Source organism: Lineus longissimus, chromosome 2, assembly GCF_910592395.1.
Source record: "Lineus longissimus chromosome 2, tnLinLong1.2, whole genome shotgun sequence".
In the NCBI taxonomy this organism is placed as follows: Eukaryota; Metazoa; Nemertea; class Pilidiophora; order Heteronemertea; family Lineidae; genus Lineus; species Lineus longissimus.
In genome coordinates, this window is record NC_088309.1 from 18,966,731 (window position 1) to 18,993,737 (window position 27,007).

Below are 27,007 nucleotides of genomic sequence, written 5' to 3' on the forward strand. Positions count from 1 at the left end.
GGCCAAGACCAAGAGCAATATCGGTGGAGATATAAGCAGATTGACTGAGGTGGGCAGCACAATCCGGATCTTATCAGGAATCGAGGAACTTGTCAATATGAGATGAGGATGATCGCATCATGTCCCCCCAATCAACAAGATGGCCAACTCGAATGAAGAGCTTCCCTTCAGGAGATAGAAGCCGTCTGCCTACAGGCGAAGGTGGCTTTATCATATACCGAATGGGAGAGATGGACCATCAAATCTGGGACAAGCTAAAAACCATATTGGCACATTCAGCAGGAATGGAAAGTCCACATGTTCAACCTGGAGAATCGATTCCCCAGATTGGTGAGAATCTTCTGAAGGCTTCCAACTTACCGAGCAGCCAGCCCTGGATAGTGCTGCTTGAGGCCGGGGAAAATTGCCGCCTCACAAGAAAAACAGTCTGGGGAATTGATTCTCCAGGGTGAGAATCTGACAAGGGGACACACCACAGATGACAGTACAAATATAAAGAGACTCGCACACCAAGAAACGTGACTTCACCAAGGTGTTATGGACTAACTAATTGAATATTTGCTTGCACCAAAGAATGTTGCCAACTGGAAATTATATCAATGTGACAATTTGATATAAGATGTCTTTGTCAATGTTATCAACACTGGGGACAACAACTTACTGTTGTCGCTTCACCATCAACCACACCAAATTCGCAAGTTGAAATGGGCTACACTGACAGAAAAGGCATTTTTGGTCAGCATGTTTTGATGGTGATCATGGCTAAATTTTTACCATCAATTCTAATGATATTACCAATGGTCTCAAATTCACCTAAACCATCGAAATGTCTCGCACTTCTCCATGGAAAGACCAATTTATTGATTGTGGCATCCTCAAAGCAAGGCTGCCATACCATCTGCCTCTGCATCCATTCCATCAACTCCATTTCTATCAAGAGCTGTCATTAACCCTGATCCCAGTGGATTCAACTCAAATACATCACTTTACTCATTCCAATATGATGTGAAGACATGTGATTTCAACTCTTTGTCGGTTGAGCAGCATAAGTGCTTTTCACACAATTTTGTTTTTTCTATTAAATTTGTTCAGTAACAATTTAAACTTGAGAGAGTTGGAGGCAATCGACAAAGAGGACGCTCATGATGCAGAGAGTGCTGGAGTTGCAACAGAGTTGATTACGCAAATGGCTCAGGACCGTAATGCTTGGTGAGATGTGGTGGCACAATCGATATAGAAATAAGTAACAGTTTGTGATTGAGGTTTTTTACAGTATAAACTATACCCTAGCAATGGTAATAAACTACAGCCTACCCATTGTAAAAACATCAGATGGAAGCACCCTATAAGTGCAAGATGTGGAGAAATCATTGGGGTTTGGCAGGAGTTTGAAGACCACTCTATGACCCCTTTGACGGCTGTCAAAAGGTCATTTGGAAAGTGATCAAGAAGTCCCATCAGATCAACAGATTTTATCACTTTAGATATCAGTTTAACCATGATAACTACAAATCATTGTTGGATATGGTCACCGATTTGTAATGAAAATTGACCTGGCTTATGAACTACCTACATATGATCCATGGAGAATGCAAGTGTACCAAAGTGCCTTGCCCAAGGCCACCCTGTGGCAGGTCAGAATTGGTATTGGACTTAACGTCAGAGAGCTAGAACAAAACCACTAAATCATCACCTGAACACATTGCTGCAAAATACATTGATTTCTTGCCAAAAACTGTCCTGAATCGGCTCCAAAGCTGTAAACACATCAAAACAACCATGAATAATTAAAGCATAATTACCTCATACTAAGAACAGGAAGGAGGAGTCATAACAGGACCCAGTTGTTTGCCCGATCATGGTCTTCCACCTATAATCAATTACACCCAATTGTAAACTAACAGTACTTTCCAGGACGCTTGCAACACAGTATTGATTCTTTGCATACACTTTACACAGTGCCTTGTTTTGGTGCCAGCGGTCAAGATTTTTTTGTCAAGTTGCAAGTGCTGTGTTGGATTTGATGGAATGAAGCCACAGCCTGAGTTTTTTCATTCTGTTTTGTGAGGACAACTCACTAAATTTAAGGTGGGACCAAATTGAATTTTACTAGGTACCTGTAATCAAAATAAATTGAGGAGTGCCTATTTTTTGCTATTTTTTCAAAATCAAGCATGTTTTAAGTTTGTATTCGCCTCCCAAATCGCCAAAATCGCTAAAATGGGATGATCACGAAAGTTACCCAGTCACGCGTATGATGCACCTTGGGGACGTTTAGTTTTCACCAGTACTTTCCCCGGTGTGCTGAAAATATTATGCAGACCAGAATCTGAATACCAACCAAACGAGGAGAGTTTTTTAAAAATATTTTTTGTTGTCATCTGAGATATCATCATACACCGACAGCGTGGTTTGATATTCATAACATGGGGCCTCCCCAATTGAGGTGTGCTTGATACAGGACAATATTATGGGCCGTGAAAACCGCAAAAAATCTGTACATGTTTTTGTAAGCGGTCGTCGCTCGCGCAAACTTGTCTTGCATGTTTTTGTGAAAGAGGACGTCGGCGAACGCGGTCGTATAAAAAAACAGACGTTGGGTGGCGCTCGCGCAAACTTCCCTCACATGTTTTTGTGAAAGAGGACGTCGGCGAACGCGGTCGTATATCATGCCACTGGTCTAGGATGACCCGTCTCGAGCGCCACCCAACGTCTGTTTTTTTATACGACCGTGTTCGCTGACGTCCTCTTTCACAAAAACATGTGAGGGAAGTTTGCGCGAGCGCCACCCAACGTCTGTTTTGATATACGACCGCGTTCTCCGACGTCCTCTTTCACAAAAACATGCAAGGGAAGTTTGCGCGAGCGCCACCCAACGTCTGTTTTGATATACGACCGCGTTGTCCGACGTCCTCTTTCACAAAAACATGCAAGACAAGTTTGCGCGAGCGACGACCGCTTACAAAAACATGTACAGATTTTTTGCGGTTTTCACGGCCCATACAATATGCACATCATGAACATCCGTGATATAAACAAATTGAGATGACCCAATTACATGTCCAAATAATTATCATTGTGTTTACATTTCTGGTCAACCTACATATGAAGAGGTCAGATGCAAAAACCTCTGAATGCCAGTCCGAAATGATTTGATATAATTACGGCAAAGTGCTGTAAGGTTGTAGTGTTACTACCCCAAATCCGAATGACTCTGAATGCCGAATCATTTCAATGCAAAACTCACAAGATCTTATCAAAAGTCGAACGGTGGAACCTCCCTTTAGAAGACACCTCTCTCTAAAGGACACTGCTTTTGATATCAAATTGGTCCTTTCCATTCAATTTACCTCTATAATCAGGACATTCTCTATTAAGAACAGCAGTAGCAGTCCCAAAAGGGTGTCGTTAGTAGAGAGGTTCGACTGTTTTTTTACTTTCAGTGCAAAATCACCAAAGTCACAACAGAAAATTGATGTTTACTCAAACATGTCAAAAAGGAACTGAAGTGGACTTTTTTGCATCATAACTTGTCATATGCACTAAATACCCTGGCCAAATGCCTACTTGAACCAAATGAATAATGCCCATCCTTTTGATGCAAAAACCTTATTCATAACGAATACAAAATTGCACAGCAATAGACTATAAGTCAGATGAAAGAGTCATAATCATTTTCGAGAAAAAAACCCTGCTCACACCATATTTGCCAATCAAAAACAAAGTCAGCAAAACAATTGAACTCCGTGTAATCAAACACTTGAAAATAAATGTCTCCTACCAAAGCTAGGCCAGACTAACAGGAGTTCCTTCTCACGTCATATTGATTTTTGAAACTGTTTTTAGATAACAGAGATATCTAGAAAATCAACCGGCCTGTCAACAATGTCAACTTGTAAATATCGAAATATCGACCAAATTCTTCGGTTATTAGCATGTAGGTTTATCAGGAAAGGACATAAATACCCTAGTTTCACTTGTCTAAGACTTCTTCATTAAATACTAATACACCAGTACAAACACCAAACCAGAACATGACGTCAGGACCATTGGAAAACTTGGTGACACGAACCCATTATCGTCCAAATAAAATATTTCAGGATCCGACAACTATGTGCTTACTTCCACCGATTTCTTTACAATCAAAAAACGGATTGATGAAACTAGAGGAAACGCCGAACAGGCTTTTTCAATGCCAGTTGGATTACTGTATTTTGACAGCAAAGCCACTGTCTAGTGTCTCAAGATTGTGTCAAATGTCATTTAATGACACCTCGATTCAGGCTGTTGCTGAGGTCACAGATGGGAATGGCAGTGCGCCCGACACCTTGAAGGCAGACATGAGGCTGATGATAGTGTGGGCTAAAGAGTTCACCATTATAGATAGTGAGACTGACACAAACAGATATGGGTCTGAAGCCCTGGAGACCTAAGGGCAGCATGCAAGCGGCAAGTTAAAAAAACTCTGGCATAGTAGTTAGAGTCTCTGGCTCCTCGGAGCTTGACTCGGAGGGATCACAGCTGTTTCATCTTTGTGTCCTTTGAACAAGGCACTTAACCCGACTTGCTTCTCTCAACCCAGAACCAAACAGTGCATAGCGAGATATGAATGCCAGTCCGGAGTAGCTGCAGCTTGGATGCTAAGAGAGTGGAGCTTTGAATGGGAAGCACTTTGAGTGATGAAACTGCATTAGATTGAGCACTATAGAAGTCTGATCATTGTTATCATCTTAAAGAGGTATGTGTCTCAAAGCAATAAAAGTAACATACATTGTACTTTCCAAGCTTTCTATCTCAGAAATGGTTGAAAAAAACTAGTTCAAATTGATTGATTTTTTATCAATCAAAACCTGAACTATAAATAACTTCATTGACCGGCAGACAAAATAAAGGGTATTATCAGCGTAAACAAAGTGCTTATTCAGCAACGGACAACAACATTACATATATCAATGCCATGTTTACAAACTTTATCGAGTTTGATACACGAAACTAATAACATTGACATAACTTGAAAAAACTTTCAGAAGGATTACCATTGCACCAAATGGTTAAAACATTATTGGTCCAGACCGGTATACCTCCACGGTGTATAATTCCAATATGTCAACCATGAAACCGTTCGGTGCGGCTGCTGATGTCATGACACTGCCGATCAATGAAGGAACCATCACAAAACAAATGGCGTGCCATCTGCGTGCGAGAAACTGAACTAATCGATAAGAAGAAGCCCAGACGTCGTTGGACACGGCAAGGAGAGGTTTTGAGTTACCGGTTCTAAGGCTCATCAATACCTGCTATGGCAAAAGTAGGCATTTTTTGCTAAGAGAGGAGGAAGAAAAAGGGAAACTTTTTTGTAACATAATTCAGATAAGGCGGCGATATTGATGGCTTTCTCCTTGAGTAACTAATCTTTTGATGTATTTTCCACATTATACAAACTTGGATTTATAAGGTGAGTTATGATTCACAAAAGAAATTCAAATGAAGGAGAAGACCTAATAACACCTTCTTACCTGCTCATCAGAAGAATCAGAAAAACTCCTCCCCGAACGAATATTATTCCACCAAGCGAACATACTGCGTGATATAGTTTTCGATTGGTTATGAAACGCTTATGAATAGAGTTGTCCTGTATAAAATGGTCTTATAGTCAGATGGAGATTTTTTTATAATGATGATCTGCCTAATTTGCAATTGTTCTGCTGACACAAAAGAAGACCACAATTGTACAGTATGATATCTAGGTCAGATTGATACTCCAATCACCAATTTAGTACATGTAATCAATGACCGGATAAAAATAGATCTTGCATTCTATACTTCTATGTCCCTTCACCTAAAGTCTATTCACAAAAAAGTCACTAGTATTTTTGGTGATTTCATACAAAAAAAGCAGTAGTTGAACAAAACGCTCATCAGAAACTAAAGGCTTCTCTTGCGTGCAGTGCCATTTTTTGTCAAATCGACTAAAGATTGAGAGAAAGCATCAGCAATCTTATTCTCCCTGGCAGCCATTTTTTATCTTTGGTGGCCATCTTTGATTTCAGGTAACTCTGAAAACCTTCAATGGGAGTCCAATATACTATGATTTCTGTCACATTGGAGAGAGCCATAAAGAGGGGATCTGTCTACTACATGTTGAGAATGGCATTCACCAGATGACAATAAGTTACATAACTTAATTAGAGCCACCATTTTCGTATTTATCGAAAAGTTGATTTACTCCATCCTACAGATATGGTATCAGATGAGACCACTTGAACTATCTTTGCATACCCCAAGGACTAATTAAGCTCCCCGATCTTGAACCTCTGTGACCTCAAATGCCGGGTGAAATAAGGACACAAGAATGTGGCGATTCCGGTCATAAAGGGTCAAGTACAAGTGAAATAAAAAATGTCCTATCTCTCAACTTAACACGGTTGCATGCAGATCACATTAGCATCAGGTAGTAAAAAATGACGCGTTTCATCTCTTCTGTCTTCTAATCTGCGCTTTTATCTTAATTTTGCAATTTCTGGATTTTTCAGTGAGTGCCAACCAATGTATTCTAAACTTCAACATCCGGCCACACAGAAAAGATACACAACACTTTCAGGAAGTAGTTGTCCAGTGGACATGACTGTCCACTTCGAGTGGCACTCAACGGATATCTCTGCACATGAACTTACAAGATGGGTGACCTCAAGCCCCGAGGGACCTTAGAAATTGCATCACGAACTTCAGAGACCTCATTAAACATTTCAACTTCGCACAGTTCATCTGAGATAGAACTTTCAAGTGACACTTTCTTCACAACATAACTGGTCATCTAAGGTCAATACCTGCTTAGAAATAAAGGTGTTTGAGCTTTTGAATCTTTTTTTGGCAAACACAAATACGCACACCTTAGGTTCCATATCCATTGGCTGTTCCCTTGTGAACTTGTGGCGTTTCCATAGGTTGTTCCCTAGTACAACAAGTGGGAACATCCAAATAGCTAAACAATGGTTTATTTTGTGCTTGGCATGTCCACAAGCAAACAAGGAACAAGAAAATTCCCCACAGGTGTACGGTCCATGTATTGCAGTCTTAGACCTTTTTCAGGGAAATGAAAACCCCAAAAGGTTTTTAAGGAATTAAAAAAAAAGAAAAAATGTCCTGGAAAATAAAAGAATATAACTGTTTTGTCATATTTGTTACCTGTACCAGAACCAAACAAGTGAGAAAAATAAAATCTTACCTTCTTCCGCCTCACCTCGTCAAGAAACGTCACTTTAAAATCCGTCTGATTTTTAACCTCCCTGAAGTTATTAAAACTCTTGACCCTACGAACGGGCCTAATCACACGGTCACTATAATCACTGTCACTCAAATCAATCGCCGAATCGCAAGAGATAACGTCCCCGTCAGGATGTAACACAAGTTTGGGACAACTTTCCGCTGACTGAATAACATTTGGAACGAACAAATGCGTGTTTGTTTTTACGGGAAATAAAGTGACTTGAAGCGGTGCGAATAATCCAGCAAGGAGTCCGTGTTCCGGCTCCGTGGTTGGAGATGGTGGCGTATATTTAGCCCACATGTTTAAAAGTTTATCTTGTCCGCTAACTATTTAAATTTCAGCTGAATAAGTGTAAATCCAGATTTGCTCCTATTAAATTCTGCTCAATCCAAAATCTACTCCCTATTTAAATCCAACTTTTAGTCAAATACGCTGCGCAGATGAGTCAACTGTCATGTCATCACGACAGAACGATTGTTTGCCGTCCTGTCGCTTTGCGCATCACCTGTAGGTGTATAGCTATCACTCTTGAGAACCACCTGTTCGGAAACGAACGGGAGGAAATCGACGAGAGGAGAAGATATCGCCCACTGAGAGAAGAAGGCAAGAACACTATCACAATCTTAACGCCTTTGGAAAACAACTTCTCAGACTACCACAATTTGAATTGCAAATGTCACGTATTCTAGCAAGTGTCAATTAACTAGATTACCTTCACGAAATGAAATGAATAAATTGGTGACTTTTTTAAAACCAAAAGCCGACTGAACCAGCATTTGAAAGACTCTGAGAAAGAACCAACAAAATCTAATTAGATCTTGATGAATTTCAATTCGAGATGAAAACCAACGCAACAGGGAAGGAAAATTGTTTTCGTGTTTTAAATTGGCCAAAGAAATGCTTATCGTGTGCCTGGCAAACTAATACTCCATGCAGTAACTTCGAATGTCATTGCAAATCACATGTAAGGAGTTTGCACCCTGGAGTGTTGCTCATATCAACATGATCATCATACCAATGTAGGTGTGAGAAAACTAGTTTTGTGACAAAACATCTAATCCAATGTTTGCCTTACGCATCATGGGCAAAAAACATTGTAAACTTTCAGAAAACAACTGACATAGTGGGAGAGTGCGTAAAATTTCTCACCAAAATCCGAAATTTCTTATATGTTTCAATACAGAAATGGTGAACTTTACAAATATCATCTCCAATACATTTGAAACAGGTGTAAAATGATCGAGCTCGACCCCACAAAAACATACTCATGCACTGTTAAGATTGGCCACAGACACCAATATGTCTCGAACATTACATAAGAACATATCCACAAAGCAGCATCCCTGAATTTGACAGAGGAGCAATCTGGTATATTTATCCAAATAAGTTGAACTCACAGAACATGCTAATTAGTTTAGCGAATAAGTCTCCTCAAGAAAGTTTTTAGAACAGCACCTTTTTTTTCAGAGATATCTAATTCCAATGTCCCGCAGTCCAATTTATAGGTCTATACGAACATCATGTAGACAGCGTTCTTTTTTTAAACGTAAATAGCCGGACAAATTATGATTGTAAACTCGTCCGTTTACTCCCAATTAACAATTCATTATCATTTACTGCTTAATACATTTTGCTCATGTTATAAACCGCACTATACAATTACCATTTGATGATTTCATTAATATCGAGGCACCACAGACATGACAGACGAATTATGACAAAATAGATATAATTATCAATAAACGACACACCGCAATTCAATGAGGAAAAAGTGTTAAGTGGGGGTTGCTCATCGGAATGATGTGCAAAATATGAACTGACCAATCCTCATACATTAACTAGGAACTTGGTCATTCCCAACACATCACACAACAACAAGCCATCAACAAAACTATTATCACCCGGGGGGGGGGGGGGGGGCAAGCGGATTTAGCCCCAGCAGGAATCACTCAAAACACATCGAAGCTAGTTCAAATGGAACTCTAAGGTGCATCATTGCGATTGAAATTTTAAACTTTCACAAACGGTGCAAAACAAGCTTTGTGTCCTTCAGTGCATCTAATGCTAAACTGAACATATTTATTTACAATCCGCTTACATGTCAATTGATGTTTATGACAATCTGAGAGAACGGCACTAAACGTTTCAGCACAAGAGAATATAATCCAACAAACGGTTATTCCTAGAGGCGGATCCAGGAGCAGAAAAAGAGGGCGTGCACAGCATTACTCATTTTATTTCTGATGTGTACAAAAGTTTCAAGGGTAAAATTCAAAGATGTTCATGGTTCAGGGGAAGGGGGCGTGCATATGGGGTCTGTCCTTGGATCTGTGCCTGATTCAAGCAGGTGTACAGTGTCAAAGGGATGGCTGCTGTGAACAATTTTGGCTTGGTTGAATGATGTCTAAACTAACACCATTTCAGAAATTCCGCCACATGTTAATGCCCATCTCGAAACCATTGCTACACGCCCACTGGTATCAATAACAGCTGTGGAATCGGTATTTCAAGAACTACGGCATGGGGTATAAGAGCTACAATTTAGGTGTGCGTGAATACATCCTCCCTGTTTACTGCTACGGTACCTAAGAGGCGGCCACAACAAAGTTGGGAAGATGTGCCAGCGATGCATACCAAGAGCCGAAAGTGAACCCAGAAGAAAACCTGAAGTAACCGTCTACGTTACCAAGAATGACCAAAGACCAATCTAGACTTCTTCTTGACCTTACCAACCTGATAAATGTAGTCTAAAAAGATGAAAATCCATTGGCATATTCCATTTGAATGATGTAGCCAGATGAGATCAGGAAATAGATCCAAGTGACTGGTTAACGTATTGTTCCTGTCAAAGAATAGTTTGACTAACAACCTACGACAAAACTCTCAAAATATTCCCATGGTTTAGTCCGTGTGCTGGCTTTCATTTACACCTCCACAGAGCATGGGTGACTGTTTCGAATTAGAAGAGGAATTATTAATAATAGAAGCCAATAGGTTGATACCAACATCACTGGATCCACTCACAATCAGAGAATACCAGTTGATAGCAGAGTAAACATGGAGTTGTTGCTGCAATAATATTACAAGTCTGTCCATGAATGGGATGGCTGGATAATTAGAGTCCCCAACCTCGATAGTTTGAGGCTTGGCAACAACTAGCATGCATAAATAGCTCCCTGAACAAATCGAGCCGGCCTGCGTCAAAAAATTGAAATTTGTCACTGAATTTCGTCACTGAAACTTCCTTTTGATTACTTGGAACTTGGATATATCCAAATAAACCCTTGCAAAATCCTTGAACACAAAAAACCAAGATATTCATCCGTCTCCCCGACAAAATATTTCATGAGAAACAACGTCGTATTTCATCCATCTAAATCAAGTTACAGGTAAAGTCAATTCCAGGTAAGTTGAAATTTCCTTAAATGTCCTTGTCAAAAGCAGTCAATACAATGCCAGGACAGAGCAGGGAATAAGTTAATACTCCCCAAGAAACCCCACGAAAACATCTTTTTACTCAAGGAAGCAAACAAATGAAGTTAACCAAATATCCTACACGCAATCAGCCCACCATTTGACGTGGCTGACATTTAGAATCAAACATTGAAGCTGTGTGACAAAAACAAAACTTCTTCAAGAGAAAATCTCCACCCACTATAACCATTAAAATACAATGACAGACAACTTCTTCGTAGGGGCCATTTAAGTGCGGTCAAAGGCATCGACCAATGCAAAGAATTCTTTATCATACTTCATCAATCCTAGAGAAAGGACACAACTCTTCTACAGGCAGGTTCAAACACTGTGTTGCTGTGTTACAGTTGACATCTGACATATTCGTGTAGATCAACTAACTGGGGTTTGTTAGCATTATTCAGATGAGAACTTGAAAATTTTAAAGTTCCAATCCAAATTTAAAGAAACGACACGAAATTGCAAACCGCACCGTCAAAATAATTTACCACAGAAGTTCAGACAGATGAAATCCTTTTGTGTCACTGAAGTCCAACGATTGACATCTGAAATATTTGTGCAGAAGAACTAACCTGGGCTTGATAGCATTATCGGATGTGAACCCGAAGACTACAAATTTCGCATCCAAATTTTGAAGAAACGACACGGAACTGCTTGCAGCAGAGTTAGAACCATTTGCAACCGTGAAGTCCTGGCCGTTGAAAGCCTCCTGTCACCAACGACAACGTCGATACAGTTGACAGAAATCTGATGTACATCTGATGTATTTGTGTTGAACAAAACCTGGGTTCGTTTGCATCATTCAAGTGAGACACCCAAAGTTTTCTAATCCAAATTTAATTTTAAAGAAGTAACAGCCGCAGAGTCAAAATCCTGTGTTTCTGATATCAAGATTGTTGATGAAATCCCCCTGTGACACCGATGTCCGACAGTTGACGTCTGATGTATCTGCTTGGAATAACTGACCGAGGACTGTTATCTCCATCAAGATAAGCCCTGAGAACTCGCAACCTGTCCATGAAGAGGACCAACACCCACAGGACAAACACCGGAGACATGTAAACACTAGAATCTGATGAACTTTACGGCCTATCATCGAGCATCATATAATATGAAAAGAGAGGCATCCCATAACTCATGTGTGATAATTTTTATCGGGTTGAAGTATTTTGCATGTCTTGACGAGGACGCAATATGATTGAGGTGAAATTAATGCAGGTCACCGCAACTAGGAACAATAGTTCTGGAGAAATTGAAAATTCCTGAAAATGTAATAAAATTGAAGCAGTTGTAGGTGACAATGTCCGTGACTATCGTGTACAACACTGCAATTTTTGTTGCACAACTTTTGAAAAACTGCAGCGTATGCGCAAGGCATATAAGGCTGCAACAAAAATTGCAGGTATCAGGCCCGATCAGATATCTGACAAAAATTCACCCAACCTTGAAGGGGGGACTACTGGCAGGAGATAGGGGGTCAAATTGGTAGTCTTCAAGAGCCTGAAATGCTCAGCTAGGGGACTGGGTCATATTTGATTCAGCAATACATATATTTCTCATACAAGCGCAAGTAGTTTTACTGTACTGCAAGACAAGAGAAACCCCTATTGGTGACTGGATGTAACTTAATCTGACCCCCCTGGCTCCTGCCTTTATTAGCCCTTTAATGGATAATCCCCTTGGCAAGAAAACAAAATTCCTACCTCGCTGAGCTGTGCCCGCACTTTGTTGAATGCTTCAATCCATCGGATCCTGGCTGGGGAGGGAACGTCAAAGTCTGTTGCTCGCTCGTAGATGTCTAACATAACATTGTCGGAGTACTCCATGTGAGGAGAGGGTGGCTGGTCACCATATTCATGTAATGGTTCACTATTATTATACCGCAAGTCACTATAGCCCCGTATTGACCCTACTTCATAGTCCGGTATAGACCCTCGCAAAGACCCCTCACCGTATTCTCCCTCGGCATAGTCTTGTAAGGGATACCCGTAAGCATCTCGAATTGGCCCGTCATGATAGTCCCGTATACCTTCGTTGTATGGATCGTCATAACCTGGCACGCCACCGTAATTCCGCAAGTCTTCCGGATAGCCTGGCATATTTTCATAGTTGGGAGTATCAAAGTCCTGTAATTGGTCACCGTTAAAGTCTCTGTTAATCGGACCGTCGCTGTAGTCCTGCGTGCTCTGCCGACTCATATTCACGGACGAAGCTATGCTGCCTAAAGGGCTGAAGTTAAAACGCGAAAGTGTGAGCTGAAATATCAAGTTAGACTTCAGAGGGGGCAGCTTGGTAAAGTTGTTTTTCAAGTTCTGGACTATCATCATGTGTTCTACACCCACTGCCGACACATAACGTGCGACCATAGGAAAGTCACTTTACATCAATTGCAACATTCTTCGAATGTGATGTTAAACTGAAAGTCCCCGTCCATGCATGGGGTGTACACAGGGGCAAGAAAAAAGACACATGACTAGCCTGTGATTGATTTCTCCACCCATGCCAAAGACGGGCTCTTTCTGTGAATGGCGCGCAATGTCATGGTGTCCAATCACCAAATTTTCACGTCTTGTTATTTTGTGGTTTGCAAAATTTGTTGTAAGATATTTTATTTATTTCGTTCCAGTCAAAAATTATAATATCATTTTGGGGATTTCTATTTTTGGGTTTCAAGGTTGTTATGGGAAGTAAAACTGCTTGCTCGTGAGTGCTCTGATGAGCTTGTCAAAGTAAGTCGTAAAATTTTCCCAAATTTCATCAACGCAATTTCCACAAATGCAATGTTCAACATGTTGAACTAAAAAGTGTGACTTTAATTTCCGAATTAAATTTCAGCAGCAAAAATGGAATTTAGTCTACATCTACTGCCAACTAAAAATGAGCAGATTTGCCGATTTTTAGCACAGCGAACATTTCACATCAGGTTGAGTCTAACGTTGGTTCCAAAACAAGTTTGCCAATGTCATCTGTATATATTGTCTGTATAATAATGTACATGTTACACAACCATTTTGCCGTGAAACAAATTTCAGTCGCTAAGCAACCAAGTACAACAAACCTATCCTCATTTAATGGCGGTGATTAGGTCATGATTTATCGGATGAAATTGTTTTTAAGGAAAATAAAGATTTATAGGAGATTTACGCAATGCATGAAACAGCTGATGACTGGTTAGTTTCATTTTGCAAACAATCTTTCTGAACACGAGAATCACTGCATGCAACATATTTTCTAGCGTTACAAAATTTGCAAAAAAATTATTTCAAGTAAAGCCGACAGGATGAGCCTTCTTACTCTAAACTAATGTAGAAAATGTGTAGAAATTTAGTAAGTTTATTCACTCCAGAAGACCACGTTCATGGTATACAGAAATTACAAAGATGGTGATGAGGTGCTGCTATCTCTGAGGCAATGTGAACACCAATTCAACCAGCGTTGAAAATTCCACTTCTTAAAGGGAAAGTTGGAGAATTCCTGTACGTGCTCCTTTAATAAGAGGGCCACCACCTACAGACAGCCGCACAAACCTACCTATAGTCTTGAGTACTCTGCCGACTCATGTTATGTAATGATGATATCCGACTCCCGAGTGGACTGAAATGGAATAAAAGGGATGAGCAAATATTTGTAAATAGTCATCAATATGTGGATGAACCAGCTATGTTTATTTCCTGCTTTCAACTCATCTAAACTTGCCTTTTGACCTTCTGCAAATCATTATAAACTATACCTAAATCTGCAAATGGACCTGTGCCACTAATTGCCAACTACCCATCACTACTGCAAATGTTTAACTTGACTCATTTATGTTGGGTTAAACTACCAACGTCTACATGTACAGCTTGTACTCAAAAAGCTCTAAAAAAACCTAGAAAAAAACTGGAAATTATCAGTGGAAAAATCTCTAGCTCAACCACTTGACACAAGTTGTCCTGAACTAGTTATCTGAAAAGGAATTTGGTACAAGCAAGCAAACAACATTTTGTGAAATATTTGCGAAGAATATAGATAAAGAATTGCACTTAATATTGTAAATGGGCAAATTCGAGTGATTTGGCAAGAATTTCTAACAAATAGGAGGCTCATGCGCTGAAAAAAATGGTCCACCATAAAATATGTCATGCTTCTATAAATGTCCTACATTCAGAACACCTAAAAATAGAAAAAATTAAAAGGTATCATTTACAAACAATACAACAAATGATGAAATACATATGTACTGGTACATCCAATTCCATAATGTATCCAAAAGAATTTACAATAGAATTTATCCCAAACTTTGTCTTTATAGAGGTCCTTCACATGATGTCACCAAATTTTAGAGGCTTTACAACTTGTCGATGAAATTCAGGGACATATTCCCTCTAATGTCATTTGCCGTCATTGAAGAACCTCCATAGTCGTAAAAAATTGACCCACTGCGATAAAAGATTACATTTGAGTTGTCTAAGAAAGCTACAACAAATATTTTACAAACAGCAAACTTCAAAATGCTTCCAGCAAAATCCTTATCAGTGCTTGGATCCCCTGTGGAATGTGGCACTTGACAAACTCCATCGTCATACCACCCATAGATAAAATGCCTAGCATCGATGGTTACGGGGATGTGCTCCGGAAACAAGGACAGACCGACGGACGGACATTGCATGGCATCAAAATACCCCTCAAGCCTTAATCATGCTGATGCGCTTAGGCAAAAAACCAATTCTCAAATAAGGATTTTGCTGTGGTGCATTGTACAACTTCTGAAATCAAACAATCCTAAAGTTTGAATGAGACAGGAACACAACACAAAGTTTGGCAATAAGATTTTTCAAGTCGTATTCTTTTCTCTTATACATTTCAGGCTCAGGTGTGTATCACTTGGCTTGAGCCCCATTCGTTGTCAAGAAATTCTAGTTTTAGCAGGGAAAATCTGCTCTATGAAATACATGACCACTGGAACTAAGAAAGAAATTTGACAACCACTCAGATCACACGCAAAAAGGAAAATAACAAATTATTTTACATTGGGATGGGATGCTCCCACTTCAGAGAATCAAAATCCTAGACTCCTAGTATCAAAAGGTTCTAAGCAACTCGTGATCCTGAGTTCTGAGACTCTGGATCAAGCCAGGTCATCATGATGAAATAGTGAAGACAGGGCTGAAATTGAAAGGAACCTTTTTCTTATCCTACCCAAATGCCTTGAAATTCTTGTAGCACCTCACCAACCGTTTGTCAGTTATTCAGCTTTTTTCACTTCTTGCATGTTTGGGTAACATGATCATAAAGATTCATCGCAGCAGCTGCAAGTTAGAGCACTCCCAACATGTAGACATGGACGACGCAAAAAGCAACCAAGAAAACAATGCCGCCAACTCAACTTCGTTGAGCATGTACATAATGAGAACAGAATTAGGTTTTCAGGAGGGAGCAGGTTTTCCAGACAAGGCTCATGAAACTCATAAGTCACGAACACGAGATGATCAGAACCTGGACTTGCCTCGTAATGCTCAGGATTTTGAATCTCTAGGGTGCGAATGAGAACGGAACTACAAATGAAACCCATTTAGTATGCCATCTAGATACATACACATCGGGTAGACCGTGACCTGATTCGGTTGGGGTATTGTCCCAGTCTCGGAAGTAGCTAGAAAACAAAACCGCAGTTGCCAAGAAATTCGTTCATAGCAGATGAAAACAGAGCAAATATACCAGATATTTGAAAATACAGGGCTGTAGCCAGAGAAGGGGAAAGGGTAGGGGCGGGGCGGGGCGGGGCGGGCGACTAATGCCTCTCCAAGGACAAAAAATTACAAAACATGCAGATTTTGGCTGTTTTCAGACTGATGTAGAATAAAAGTTGTATTTTGCCCCCTCCCCACCTTCATGACCAAAAATCTAGCTACGGCCTGAAATACTAGGATACTGAGCATGATAACTTGATTCATTGTCGAAAGTTAGATGAGGTCATTATCTATGGTCTAGACCCGTTGGTGGGCCTCGGCGTTAAATACTGTAAAGTCTGTCAGAAACCACTGCAAGGTCCAAGGTCCCACTGCAAGGTCCCACCTCAAAGGGACTGGTGACCAATCAGTAATAAAGAAGTGCCTTAACATGTACATAGTATATAGATACTCTAGTTTCACTGACCTAAGACCGCTTCATTAAATTACTACGCAATTGACACAAAGGTCAAGCTGGAACATGACGCATTGACCATTGGTGTTGTCAACCCATTGGTTGTCGAACATTTAATTAGCATCGAACGACAATGTGCATATAATATCTCTCGAAGATTCAGAAACTGTCTTAGATCGGTGAGACTATGGAACGCCGTAAATCTCTATGCTAAAGGACCATCTCATAATACACTGTTTGAAAATATTCAACTGCCATAGTTTAACACAGAATCCCCCTCCCCTCCCACAAAAGAAATTAAGACAACTCCTCCCTCAAAAACTAAATACATCCGTGCTCCTTAAGCTCGCAAATGTACACCCTCTTTCAAAAATCACGAAAATATTAATCTAATGAAAATGAAGGGCTTTAGTGTCTTGAGATGGTTCCTAAACAATCGAAAAAACATGTGAATCATTTAAAATAAACCGCTGTTGAAAACTCTCTGCTAACATCGAGCTTGACAACACTGACATCCGACAGACCATACATACATATCAGGCAATTCAGGCGCGTTCTCCTTCATAGGGGTGTCATCCCAGCTCTCGCGGAAGTAGCTAGAAATAAGATAGGTCACCAGATAGAACAACAGACAATTCACCACAAGCCGACGACATGGTAACACCTCTTGCTAGTCCAAACGTCTTTTCCCGTCTTTTGACCACGTTAGTCCAAAAATGGAAGTTTTTGTCTTTTTTGAAGACGAATTTTGGCACACCCTGTTTCAATAGACATGGCCTTAATATGCTTTGGCAAGCTTTCTTTTTGGAGGGACATGACAATTTACTCCCATTTCCCCAAAAAAATTCTCATTCTCGATTTGATTCATGAGGCATTTATAAGGCATTTATCCTTAAGACCCAAACAAGTGGCAGAGAAGTGAATCCTTCCCAGTCAAGCCTTCTCTTTGTGGATTTGAGGAGTGACCTTGAAAATACATCAATGTCACTAGCATCTAGGATTCATTGCCCCAAAAATGCAAAATGTGTGGAGACAGAAAGCCCAGGTGTGTATTCAGCAAGAGAATGGTCATCTGACATCAATCTGACCAAAGGAGATTCATTATTTTTCTCACTGGTGCAGATTAAACTGATAAATAGAAGAATCAGGCAAAATTGATTACAAGCCATTTTGGAGCCACTGGAATGATACTTTAGACTTTTGTATAAACTATCCATCACCATTTTTAAACTAGCAGGTCCCTTTAACTCGAAAATAACAAGATGTCGGACTAACACTATTTGGACTAGCAGGTTTTCCAGCTTGCTTGAGCCGAGACTAGCAGTGCCAACCGACAACAGGGCGATAAAGCAGAGTGGAACTTAGATCATACATACATCTGATGCCCCTCGTCCCACCTTCCGGGGTAGTAACTAAAAACATGAGAGGTGCTGATCAGGAATTAGGCAAATCGGAATTCTAAACATGTCAGAAAGTTCAACAGAATCACGATACAATGATACAGCCTACTATGACATATGACCTGTGGATTGCAAAAGCACTTTCTTTATACATTCGAGTTTTTTTCAAACAACCTGGGACCCGAGAAAATGTTGGCGGTTCACAATTTGCTTCTCAAAAATCGTTCTACAAGTAGCTCAAGACCTATTAGGATTGCATTTTAGCACTACCATTTTTACATTCAAGTTTTTTCACACAAACTGGAACCCATAGATAACGTAAAAGTCACAATTTGCTTTAGAAGAATACATGTCAACGGCTGCAATTAGTGGCCACTCTTCTACTGGCTGTTAACAGCAGCAGTTTGACATGTGCTCTTCTACCGGCCTCTAACTGCAGCAGTTTGACATGTACTCTTCTACCGGCCTCTAACTGCAGCAGTTTGAAATGTACTCTTCTACCGGCCGCTAACTGCAGCAGTTTGACATGTATTCTTCTACTGGCTGCTAACTGCAGTTTGCCATGTACTCTTCCACCGACCACTAACTGCAGCAGTTTGACATGTACTCTTCTACTGGCCACTAACTGCAAAAGTTCGACATGTACACTTCTACTGGCCACTAACTGCAGCAGTTTGACATGTACTCTTCTACTGGCCGCTAACTGCAGTTTGACATGTACTCTTCTACTGGCCGCTAACTGCAGCAGTTTGACATGTACTCTTCTACTGGCCGCTAACTGCAGCAGTTTGACATGTACACTTCTACTGGCCACTAACTGCAGCAGTTTGACATGTACTCTTCTACTGGCCGCTAACTGCAGCAGTTTGACATGTACTCTTCTACTGGCCACTAACTGCAAAAGTTCGACATGTAAACTTCTACTGGCCACTAATGGCAATAGTTTGTCATGTACTCTTCTACTGGCCACTAACTGCAGCAGTTTGACATGTACTCTTCTACTGGCTGCAAACTGCAGTACTCTTCTACTGCGTTTTGATTTTGACGTCATGTAAAATTCTTGGGAAAACTGCCTGACTTGGAACTCGATAACCAAATACACCTCACTGAATAAAATTATCAGCATTTTTACATCGTATTAAAGCAGCCCAAGGATAAAAATGTAATGTACCTGGAATGCTAAACAATATTCTCAAATTCCCATCAATTTATTACATGCTTCATTCCACAGTTTCAGCTAATCCTTTAATTGCTATGCTTGCAATTTGAACCAAGTTAAAAACTGCAAAATTGCTATGAAAACATGTAAGTTTAGAGTACAATACTGATTTATAAACATGAATAACAGTCATCTAATTATGGTCAACATAACACATTGATGGATAAGAACTCAAAAGATACTTTTTATCTTCATTAAGTGCTTTGCCTGCACATCTTTGGACTCTGGATTGCAAACTACTGGTCAGATTTCTTTTAAATTTAGTTCTTATTGATATATGCTTTGCGACCAAACATAGTTTTGTTATTTAAGATTAAACCAATCCAGAGCCCAAAATGATTGCACAGAAACAAGTATGTATAAAGATATACATACTTGACGAAACAAATAGCCACACAGATATAAATGTAACACATGCAAACAAACTCTGAATATTTGCAAAAAATAACCCATGCAAAACTCAGATCTCGGAACCGTCTTTTTTCAAAATGGACCATGCAAAACATTGCTGATGACAAAAACATTTGAGCTTTAAAATCCGATAAGCATGATAGATACAAACACATCAAATCAAAGTGCACGGCCAGTAAGGTGATGTGTTACAATTATAGCCCAAGTACAATTAAAGTACGCACTGATGCACACCGAGGATATAATTGTAATAGGGCTATAATCATGATAATTGTACCACCTTACCTAATAAATGAAAATAGAAAATTGTAAATTAAGTTCTTTGCTTGAGAATTTGAAAATGAGCTTTCAATTGAATCAAAAGTCGAAAAGGAACATTTCTCGTGCAAAGGATAGGTTTGGTAAAGAACCTACTCTTCTTCATCAAGGTGATTCTGCTCCTCATAAGAGTTTCTATACGGATCCCTGCAAGTGGGGAGACGGAATAAGGATGGGACGAGAACAGGAATAAAGGTGTGGGTTGATAGGTATATCTTAACACTTTTACATTTGAACTCCCAGGAATGTATAACATTTTTAAAAAAATTCAATTCGAAAAGATTTTGACCCCTCTTAATTTGGGCGCACACTCCGTTACGTTAGGTGTGTATTTAGAGTGACTGAGAGATCATATAGCCTCTGCCTAATAAGGAAACTTGTACAGTAGAACCTCTGTATTAAGGACACCCTCGGGGCTGACAATTGCTTTCCTTAATAGAGAGGTGTCTGATTAGAGAGGTCAAATCGAATGGAAAATACCACTTTGGGACCAAAACTAGTGTCCTTACTGGAGAGGTTGTCCTAAATAGAGAGGTGTCTGCTAAAGAAGGTTCCACAGAAAAAGATGCTGCAACTAGATACCCACCTATCCACCATGAAAGACTGTGGTCTACTGTTGGGTCGACTGTTATAATACAATGGCTCCGAGTCAGTGTCACTTCGTTGTTGATGATATGGACTGTCTTGGTAATAATCGCCGTCCCTCTCATACCCCCGTTCATTGCACCCTCCTCCCCTGTCATAACCGCGATCGAAAGACGTGCCGCGATCAAATGAGGACCTTTCGTACCGGTAACCGTCTTGACTCTCGCGGCTGTCTTCGCGTTTTTGGCGATATGGATGTTCGCTGCGCGGGAACTGGTGAGCTGAGCTGTTGTGTTGGTGGTGGAGGGGAAAGTTGACGTCAGACGTGTAGTCGCTGTCTTCGGACATACCTAGAATGAGATTAGGAGAATATTTAGTTCATACACAGAGGTGGCCTTCTGTTGACCTCAGAGTCAAATCAAATATGGCGACCTATATGTTACTGTGTCTTGCTATTTTGCGTTGATACATTATCACTTCCATATTACATACATAATGACACCCTGACGTCGTCAAGACGTCGTGACACTGGGTCCAACAACTGCAGCTCTCAGACAGTCACTGAATGTTTTCCCATTTAGTTGCAGTCATGCAGGCACAGTGGCTTCACCAATTTGCCACATCAACCTCAATACTCCTACATCATCCGTCAATGATTTGACAACGACATAATCAAGTGGCTGTGCCATTACTTTTCAAAACATCTTTAAAGGGACACACCTTGAAGTTTGATAGCAATGATGATAACCTCACCAAGAGTAGGAAAGCGAGATTACTCCATCACCCGACAAAATTTAAATATGCATAGCACTTTTCTAGACAGAAGACACCAGCCCAAAATGAAAGAAATATATTAGTTGTAAACTCTACTCACACAAAATTGTCAGAAATAGAAAATTACTCTCCATCTATTACTTTAGCAAATTATGTTTGAAAAGCTAAATTTAACAGATCACCTGTATACTAGCATTGGGTAGTTTTGGCAGCCGGTGCTTTTGAAAGCCAAGTGAATATTCTGTATACCGCATATATAATAGCGGAGGGAGTATGAATAAAGTAATGCGGTAACTCGCAGAGATAGTGTTGAAGATAGCAGAGATGTTGTCGAAGATATAGCATCATCCCAAAAGCTACCTTGTACCTAACCTCTGCAGCTAAAGATGTAGAAAAAAACTTCTACCAATTTTACTCCAGTCACCTGATAACCATTATAAACTGAAACCGTAAGAAGTTTGTGCCATTTCCAAGGCTACAAATGGAGAAACTTTTCATAATGCATACCATACTTTGGCTAGATGGTGATCTTGACGAATATAAGAAACGTGTATTTAACTACGCAATGACATCACACTGTTAAATGCTTCATGAACTCAAGCAAATCATCTACCCTATAAGCATAACAGACTACAAATCTAAGAAAAATCGAGCTATCAAGGATTTCAACTTCATCAGTTTCTCAATCAAACATGAGAAAGGAAAGAAAATCTTGCCAACCACTGACTTTAACTTGCCTATCAAGAAGCTTTCCTGCATGATGGCTCAAAGATACCGTCATCTCAGTCATACACTCCTGCTGCAGATCATTCAGTGCTGATAACCTCAATAAGTTTCAGGATTGTTCTTCATATTGTTAGTAGACGGCGATAGCACATGGGAAATCCAAGTGTGGATTCAACTCATACTAGATTCGTCAGCCCAAGCAGGACGCAGTGATTCACCAAACATTTACCACTTCACCATGAGCCCCCCAGAATACAATTTGCACATTTTCTTCTATATCAGACTTGTAAGATACCAATTTTCTTGACTTAACAATGGGATCCAAAAGTCTAGTGAGGCAAAGCTTACCAATGCATGATATCCACAGAGTATGACTACATCCATTATGTACAAGACATCAATTGCACAATATATCATGCTGATTAATCTTGAAAAGTAATACAAAAAATAAATGATTTGAGCCAATGAATAGGGTGGGTAAGAAGATGCTAGGTACACTCCCTTTGCAGTGACAAGCGCCCTACAGAGGAGCGATTTAAATTGTATCTACCAGTGATTAAATCGCAAACAACAATAATTGCTTGTTTACCATGGTAATTGTAGGTCGATTTACACTGGTAGACAGGCAAAGACAGTGCAAGTAGAGTGTAGGTGATTAGGAAATTTGGGGACTATGATTTCTGAATCAACATAGCTCATTGAACCATCAAGCAGGGAGAGGATCGGAAACAGAAAATCATTTTCACACTTTGAAATATTTCGAGTCAAAAAGTGCCAGCAAAAGGTGAGCCATCCATTTTTTACGCCGCTGTAAATTATCCAATGACGTTGCAATATATCTTTGGAAGCAAATATCAAAGGAACACGAAAAAATCATCCACTTTCAAATCAATATTTTCAAAGTGTTGACAATTTTTTCTTTGGAAGCAAATATCAAAATAACACGAAAATATCATCCACTTTCAAATCAATATTTTCAAAGTGCTGATTATTTGCTTCAGCGTTGGACAATATGGGATACAGGAGACACGTTAATGACATTGCATGTTCCCAGCCCATCTCTGTCATTTATTCAAAGAGAGGTCTGGTAACGGACATGTTGCATTTACATTGTGTACAAGCGTACAGTGCTATACATGCCTGAGGAAGATTCCACAGATTACAGTCCAAGTCAGAAATGACATCAGTCCGGCCTTGCAGCATATGCGCGAGTTGCGCGCCAGTGACACCCTTTTCTCTTCCACCTACGCACCAATGATGCAATTCACTCGATATCAATTGTGATTTGGACTGTATCTTATGTTAAACAGGGTACGTCTGTACCACTTGGGACACAATTTTGTATCAGCTATACACTAGTGGCATTAGAATACACACTTTCAACACTGATCAATGAAGAATGTTGCCAATGGACCATTCTTCCTATCTGTATAGCACTGTATGCTTGTGATGCACTTGTCCTTTTTTAATTCCTCTGATTGCAGGAATCTAGGTTTTGGGAGTAATCGTGTTGTTCTTTTGAGTAAATATGATATCCATTTGTTCAACGTTTAGAAAATCTGCATTACAACATCTATCATTCCTGCAATCGAAGAGATTTAAAAAGCAACATATTGCCATGTGAGAGGCGATTGATGAACTTAACGAGAAATTCACCTCTGAAAAGATCTTTGCCAACATGTACATTGGTAAGCTGGAAATGCTATTGTATGCCTTACCCCTATTTGTTTTAGTGGTCACTCGCTGTACCACCTACGGGCCAAGCAAGGCATACATTGGCATTCCCAGCAGGCCATTACGAAAACCTGGTTCTAAAGAGGGACTACTGGCAGGAGCTAGGGGGTCCAATTGCTTGCGGATTTTGCAAATAACCACAATCAACGAAAACAAAAATTGGAAAAATAATGTTTTTTGATTGGAAAAATGAAAGACTTTCAAATAGAAATCATGAATTTTTTTATTTTTTTATTTCTTACGAAGTTGCAAAGAAATTGCGGTTTTAGGGGACAAGTTGGTGGGTAACTTTTCAAAACGGCAAGTCGTTGCATCCATGAACCAAGTGAGGCAGCACCCAGCAGTGAAGACGAAACTACTTACATCGTGGACTATCACTAAGATTATCAGACACAAGGTATCGCCCTAGTAAAAACCATGATAAACACATGAATAAGTTGGTCACTTCTGTACATTTGTATAAGATTCAGATGAATAAGTTGGTCACTTCTGTACATTTGTATAAGATTCAGATGAATAAGTTGGTCACTTCTGTACCTTTGAATAAGATTCAGATGAATAAGTTGGTCACTTCTGTACATTCGAATAAGATTCAGATGAACCTGATGAATAAATTGGTCACTTCCGTACATCTCTACAAGATTCAGATGAATAAGTTGGTCATTTCTGTACATTTGAATAAGATTCATTCAGATGAATAAGTTGGTCACTTCCGTACATTTGAATAAGATTCATTGAGATGAATAAGTTGGTCACTTCCGTACATTTGAATAAGATTCCAATGAATAAGTTGGTCACTTCCGTACATCTGAATAAGATTCAGATGAATAAGTTGGTCATTTCTGTACATTTGAATAAGATTCATTCAGATGAATAAGTTGGTCACTTCCGTACATTTGAATAAAATTCAGATGAATAAGTTGATCACATCCACAATGACTTTAAACTAAAACTCTACGTCCTTAAAATCAAATCTAAGGAATTTTGTGCATTGCTTTTGTGAGAATTATGAATAAGTTTTTGAGTTTTTGGCAAAACTTTTTCTGCCCCGACACAAAACTCCCTTCCTCTAACCCTGGCAGATACCGTAGAGAAAAAAACCTGACATTAAATACCGAGATGGTTTCAAGGAAAGATTCTACAAATTTCTAATATCTATTGCGTTATACTGTAGAATAAACTCAACTTTAATTGTGCATTAAAACAATTTTTTAACACATAATTAGAAGCAAGGCATGCAGTTATTACAAAACACTTGTATTGAATTCTACAACATGTATACACCATATGTCAGTATTCCAAACATTTCATTGATACAACATTTTGAGAGATTTCAGTCAAATATTAAATTTTTCAACCAACATCAATATATTCTAACAGTCATATATTCATATATCTTTTAGCTCTCAATGCAAATAAACTTTGCACTGTGGTATCACTATAATAGTGAGAAACACAAAGAATAACGTATTTTTTTCTTTAACTTTCATTTAATATACCAGTACCAACAAATATTGAAAACCAAAAACTGCAGAACACTAACATCAAACCAGGTCCCTGAGAGGAGGTGCAGCTATATTTTGCAAGAAACTGGAAGCCTGATGATAACTCCACTTAGATTTCACTTTTCCCTTTTTTTTAAATTCGGATTCAGAGAGGTTAACATCTGTACATCACACAGATAGAACTAATAATGATTTACACACAGACACATTCGCTCACCAGATGTCCACAGATCAAGTTAGAAACAAGTTCACCAATTCCAAGATGGCCGCCATAATCCAAAATGGCAGTCAAGTCATCAATAATATGTTTAAAGTTGGGGTTTGTTGCTTGAAGCTGGAGTTTATGGACTCATACCAACTATGGTAGAGTTATCTGGCCTCACATTTTGACGCCGGCCTGTCCTGATAGCTTTCAGTCAAACTTAGATGAGCTACAAGTCAGAAATGCTCAGGTTGTAGTGCGGATTGAGCAAATCAACACCACAATCTGAGTATTTCTGGTACCCAATTCCGGTACCCATGTAATTCCACACCTGGCTGGATTGAGGCAAGTAAGACAGAGAGATCTGCCTCAACCTCATGCCAACTGTTGGGAATCGAACTAGATCCCACTATACTGCTAGCCAAGAGTCTGAGCTACAAGTCTATTGTGGTCAAAATCAATATTAAAGTTCAGCTCAAAACTCAGGATATATGTTACACTGAGGGTAACTGAAATTTTGGACTTGGGGCAAGTGTGTCTGTGCAACGAACACTATACTTGAACAATGATTGTACCATGACGGTGGGTACCTACCTCGACCAGCTGATGAAACAACGTCAAGAAGAAAGAACAGAAGCCGGTGTCAGTCCAATATCATTCATTATACCTCTTTCACTGGTGACGGACAAAACCTGATCAAATTGTGGGCTACAAGTAGTGTTGCCAGTGACCCTATTTCAAAATGACCATTTAGATCTCGTACTAGATTTAAAAACTTGATGAAAAGCCATCTTAATCAAAATATACTATACTGATGTAAAGCAGCACATATGAGATAACTTCACGCAGTGACATCACTTGGGCATCTATTTTGAACTCCTTGACCCTGCGGATGAATTAGGAGCATGCAATGTCCAGATAACGTTGCCACACTTCACTAATGCATTATTGCGCTGACAAAAACGTGCGCCGCATAGGTCAGTGACGAATATTTCATGTCTAGGTGGCTTTTTTCTGCTATGATGGCATCTGTACCGCCCCCACACGTGGATTTTCAAAGATGGTCACAAATCACTTAACACTAGCTGGATCATAAGCATGATGAAAACCTTTCAGAGATACTGACAGGGCACTGAGCAACGTCCAAAGGGTCATAGAGTTAATACGGGAGGGCCAGCACATACAGTATACCAACACCACTAAGATACTCTGGACAAATAGCTAGTAAGTATTTGGGGTGCATCCTAAAAGCCAGTCCACACTCAACTC

General features: G+C 39.7%; 2 protein-coding genes across 2 annotated transcripts in view; one reads left to right on the forward strand and one right to left on the reverse strand.

The window, feature by feature from the left end:
• Window positions 1-27,007, forward strand: part of LOC135482724 (integrator complex subunit 3-like) — a 414,475-nt gene that overhangs the window by 163,490 nt on the left and 223,978 nt on the right. The gene's annotated exons all lie outside the window — the stretch shown is intronic.
• Window positions 1-27,007, reverse strand: part of LOC135482719 (protein unc-13 homolog B-like) — a 220,494-nt gene that overhangs the window by 127,751 nt on the left and 65,736 nt on the right. The window contains exons 9-12 of the mRNA XM_064763021.1: window positions 20,799-21,147; window positions 18,241-18,276; window positions 14,273-14,335; window positions 12,445-12,970 (exon numbers count right to left, since the gene is read on the reverse strand). Of these exons, the coding sequence (XP_064619091.1) occupies window positions 12,445-12,970; window positions 14,273-14,335; window positions 18,241-18,276; window positions 20,799-21,147 (974 nt within the window). The remainder of the gene's footprint in view (window positions 1-12,444; window positions 12,971-14,272; window positions 14,336-18,240; window positions 18,277-20,798; window positions 21,148-27,007) is intronic.